The sequence below is a fragment of the Microtus ochrogaster genome, chromosome 19 (genome assembly GCF_000317375.1).
Source record: "Microtus ochrogaster isolate Prairie Vole_2 chromosome 19, MicOch1.0, whole genome shotgun sequence".
NCBI classification, from domain to species: domain Eukaryota; kingdom Metazoa; phylum Chordata; class Mammalia; order Rodentia; family Cricetidae; genus Microtus; species Microtus ochrogaster.
The window spans coordinates 6,122,193-6,127,496 of NC_022021.1; the positions used below are offsets into that span (position 1 = coordinate 6,122,193).

General features: G+C 33.6%; 1 protein-coding gene across 2 annotated transcripts in view; it reads right to left on the minus strand.

Annotated features, from left to right (window-relative positions):
- Ap3b1 (adaptor related protein complex 3 subunit beta 1) overlaps positions 1-5,304 on the minus strand; it is a 201,626-nt gene that overhangs the window by 137,376 nt on the left and 58,946 nt on the right. For both annotated transcript variants that reach the window (XM_005356483.2, XM_026783761.1), the window contains exon 7: positions 765-947. In XM_005356483.2, the coding sequence (XP_005356540.1) occupies positions 765-947 (183 nt within the window). The remainder of the gene's footprint in view (positions 1-764; positions 948-5,304) is intronic.

The following is a 5,304-nucleotide window of genomic DNA, read 5'->3' on the forward strand; positions in this document are numbered from 1 at the left end:
CAGCCTGGTCTACAAGAGCTAGTTCCAGGACAGGCTCCAAAACCACAGAGAAACCCTGTCTCGAAAAACCAAAAAAAAAAAAAAAAAAAAGCAAGCAAGCAAGCAAACAAACAAAAATAAGATGTTAAAAGATAATTTTGCGCTCAGAATGTCCTTATACAAGTTTAAAATTTTGTATATGATTCTGCCAAGAAACAGTGAGTGAGCTCTATTACAAACTATATAATACAATTAAAAATCCTAAGTCTCCTTGTGAAGAATATAATAAATGTCTAATATTAATCTGCTAAAGAAACTAAGTTAGTTTCATAGAATATTGATTTCACACACTTTAAGTAAAAGTGAACATAGACATGCTTTTAGAAGTATAAAACTGGAGGAAAGAAGTGTAAACGTTCAACAGTATTTTATGTATAAAGTCTAGAAATCAGCCACCCAAGGTGTAAACTCATGGTACAGAGTCACATTACTTACTTTAGCAAACTGGTACATAAGAGAGATGGGACTAAAATGGGTAAAATCAACTACAAATAATAAACAAGCCCTGAACTTGGAAATGCCACATGAACCTTGAACAGGTACCTTTTGCCAGGTATCACACGAAAGGTTTTACACAGTGCACCTTTATTTGGGAGTCAGCTGTGTCAAAGTGACTGACAACGCCGGATCTCGGTTCCTTCCCTGCTCTTCCCTGGCTGCACAGTCTGCAAAGTTAGCCTGCTCCCTCAGTACACACCATAGGCAGGAGGCCAGTCAGCACTCACCTCTCTCCAAGGACTGACGAACTGTGTCCGAGCGTATCGAGTTAGCATGTGGATTATGACAACCTGCCCCCACTCCTCGACATCTACCAGTAGGTTACAAAGCTTGCGGTAATTCCTGTGGATCAGATCGATTCTATCCGGGCACACTTCTTCAAAAGCCATCACCACACTGCCAGCTACCAGCTGAGAAGAAAGAAAGAGTGACTCATTGAAATACACACAGTCCATCCAAGATCCTACTGGGGTACTGCACTAGCACAGTCATGTCAGGACAATGTGAAAGCTTTAGTCATTCACTTAAACCGAGTAATAAAAAAAGTACCATTTTCTTGAATAATACTCCTGTAATTAGTATGGAAAAAGAATCTTCTTCTGAAGAGAGATAAATTCAGTTTGTTTTACTTTTATTGGGTTAAATTCTAATAATTGCTTGTAAATGTGTTTAATATTAGTAATTCAGTTTTGGGATTTTGTTTGTTTGCTTTATTGTTGTTGTTGTTGTTGTTTGGTTTTTGGAGAGAGGGTTTCTCTGTAAAACAGCTCTGGTTGTCCTGGAACCTGCTTTGTAGAGCAGGCTAGCCTCAAACTCACAGAGATCCATCTGCCTCTCCCTCCCAAGTGCTGGGATTAAAGATGTGTGCCACCACCACCCAAACTTAAATTGTAAAGATGCTTTCTTAGCTTGTAGCAACATTCAAAAAGAGATTCAAGACAATAACAAAGATCCCACTGTCCGTTTAAAGTAAAAATAGCAGTGATTCAGCATTTACATTAGAAAGTACACAAAGAACTTAGTGTTCAATGCAAAAACACCTCCAAATCTCACACATTTTAGTCCATTTGTTTTACCAATATAATTTATTTTCAAAGACAACACAGTGACTGAAATGCTAGTATATCATGCATAAAAATCAGAATAACGTATTGCCAAAAGGGGGCAGCTTCCCCGAGGCCAATTAATGAAATCACAAATGTAGACTTCTGAATAGTTATGCTCTTACAAATCTTGGGTGAAACTAAGGTTCCTTCAGTATAAAGGTACAAGGCAAGCAGAATATTTAATATACAGATTCTTCTAAATGTATACCATATATACATACAGTTAGCCAACAGTGTAATACGATTTTGAAAAAAATGAATTAATATATTCTTCTAAACACTAGGGATTTTCCTTTTAGTATCTAAAATTTCCCCAAGGACTAAAAATAAACAATTAAATAGAAATATAACTTATTGAAATGGTACTTTTTGAGAAATATTAGCTACAATGATATTCATATTTCAAGTGTTTGTCCCTCTACTTGGTTACCATTTACTTTATTAACATGCAACCAACAACACAATTGAAAGAAAACAGCTCAGAATATAGACTTGCTATTATGCTAAACAAGTTGCAAGTCCTGCGGGGATTTTCTGAATTACCAATCAGTATAAACGTGAAGCCGCATTTATTGACTCCAGCCCAACCCATGTACTGGTGCCTGATGGTCCCAGCATGTATTCACCTCAGTCGAAAAAGCAAAGAATTGATTATTTGTGTGAGCTAAATAAAAATGTATTATACATCTAGTTTCCTATTTGCTATTGATATGGAAAGCAAGTTAAATGCATGTTTTCAATGCCACATTTTGATATGTACTGCATCAATTACTCTTCAAATATATTTGCAGCAACTTACAACCTGTGATTATGAGATTAAAATTAACAAATTAAAAATATCTTAAATTAACCAATTTAGAACATCAACTATGGAATAAATTACTATTTATGAGTTATAAACATGTACATATATTTTATATACAAATCCACAATTACTATCATTATATATAATAACTGCTATAATAGTAAACTACAAAAAGGAGGTATTTCTTAGACTAATCTATGAACCTGAACTCATTTTCATTTTTTAGATGCTATATAAAATCAAGGTTTTTTTTAAATTATTAAGTATTTTATTTCAAGTGATTAGACATCAAACAATGAGATGGAAAATCAGTTGCTGCAGGACATTAAATTTATCACGCCACAACAGCAAGCATGTAACTGTAGGGCACTAAAACACCCTAAACACCCAAGGGTCCCAGGAAGGAAGGAAAATCATCATTTAGGGACAAATAAGGCTCGAGGAAACACTACAGATAGGAAGGATGTGAAAAGAGCATCATCACAAAATACCACTGGTCGTTCCAATCACTTCATTGTGTTGTTTGTTTGTTTTAAACAATCTGAGATTTTGATAAACACCAGCAGAAGAATTGATCATTTAGGTCTATTAAATGTTCAATATCCATAAAACATTCAGAATTAAAATAAAATGGTCTAATCAGATTTCAAAACCAAAAATATTGGTTTCCAAAAAACAAACAGTTAATTTCCATCTCACTGTGTCAATAGCAGCTCTTCACACCGTGGGAATAAATCAAGCCAACAAAACCGCAATGAGCTCATCAAATCCAAACACAGCTTTCCATTTATGTATTTTTTATATTAAAGCAATAAACGTGGTTCATTTATCTCCCCTTGGTTGCCACGTTTTTCTGTGCTGTTGCTATGAACTTCAGCCATTAGCTGTGCTCCAAGGTAAACTACATGAGCCATCAACAAAAGTGACATCCCATCTATGGAGTTCATATTTTCTCTAGATTATCTATGCTAGTTGACAAGCTGGTAATGAAAAAAATCACACTAAGCAAATGGTTCCTCTAATAACAATAAATTTTCTATAAAATTATGAAGGGTACAAAACGTTTCCTTGCATCTATTTTGTCATGAATTCTAATTAACATTACAAAAATCTGAGTGCTGGGTCATCACAAGAAGTGTATCACAGTTTGATTGATAAGATGGTATAAGTTAGCCAATGCTGCCAAGATTTTCTTCCCTTAAATTAATGGCCATCCAACCTGCTCTAATCATACAGCCCAAATGATATTCCCCTTCTTATTTCAATTTTCTTGAGGCATGGAAAATAGGAAAGATCAGTCATTTATCTTCTAATAGCTGGATAATAGATCTATCACAATAAAACATCTGCACAAACTCGGGGATGGGCTTTTCTCTTTTCCCCAGAACAGCGAGGCTTTTACCAGCATTGAATCAATAACTTAGAAAATGCTATCTTACTCCTACAATTTAGCTATGAACTATCAACCTATTCATTCAAAAGTAATCTACAGCTAAAATTAAGAAAACTTTGAGTCATCAAAAATACATAAACAACTCATCTTTTCAGAAAACATTAATATAATTTATCTTCCTGAGAAATTTAATCTCCATTAATACAATTTCTTTGAAATTAACTTGAAACAAACAAAAAACACAAGAAATAAGTACTACCATGCCTCTGAGGAATTCTAAATATCTGGTTCCATGTTTTTAATGCTTAACAAATATGAATTTCTAGATTTCAAAGAAAAATAAACAAGTGTTCTAGATTTAAGAATGCATTTATAATGGAACATTTGGAAAGGTTTATGGTAAAGTATATTATGCTAAACACACAAGGCAGATAAAAGTGGTATAAATCCAGAAAGATATTACAAAAATTACACTAACAAATACTGTAACCACTGATGGGAATGACAAAAATACAGGAAAAATATTCCACTCTAATTCCACCTACTGCACGTGTAAGCTTTCTAAGTATCTTTATAAACACAAAGACACCTTCAAACAATAGTTACCTAAATGACACTACCATGCTTGACCGGCTGTTACCATCATCGTGTGCCTGAATCCAAAGTGATTTCTTTTTAGGGAAAAACTGCATACTTGTCTTGCTGAGCCATATGCTTCTCACACACTAAAAGACCTTAGAGATCTCAATTTTAAAAAACCCTCCCTAGGCTAAGAAAAGCAACAGACGGTACCTCCCCAAATCAACAGAGCTTAAATAAAGTTTAAATATACTGACATCTTTCACAAACCAAACTTTCAGAAACATAAAACCATAATTATAATGGTCCCCATACTGTGCCAGTGAATAAATTCCTCAAAATGTGAAAATAATTAGATCAGCTCATTTGATTAGAAGAATTTTAAATTTATGTAATTTGTGATTCTTTATTAATTTTTTAAAAATATATTCTTTCACAATGCATACATATACACTGTGCTCTGAGAAAACACTCCCCATTGTCCTCTTATCCCACAAACCCCCTTCTCCCCAACAAATCCCACACATCTATTGACAAGTTTGTTGGGGGGGGGTGTCTATGATTCTTCATTTTTAGTGTTGATGTTAACATTATAAGTATGGGGAGAATGTACCTGTCTTCTCTCAATGAGTATTACACAGAGCCAATACAACAAGTTAATGAAAGTAGACATAAGAATATATAAAATATATGGATAGATAGACTGCATGTTTATAAGATATAATAGATATATATCTTTATATATCTATATAGATATATAGAGACAGATATAATGTAAAGATATAAGAATATATTTTTAATATTTCCACAGTAGAATATAATCACACAAAAGAGAAATAATCAATGAACATTTTTTTTTTTTTTTTTTTTTTTTTGGTTTTTCG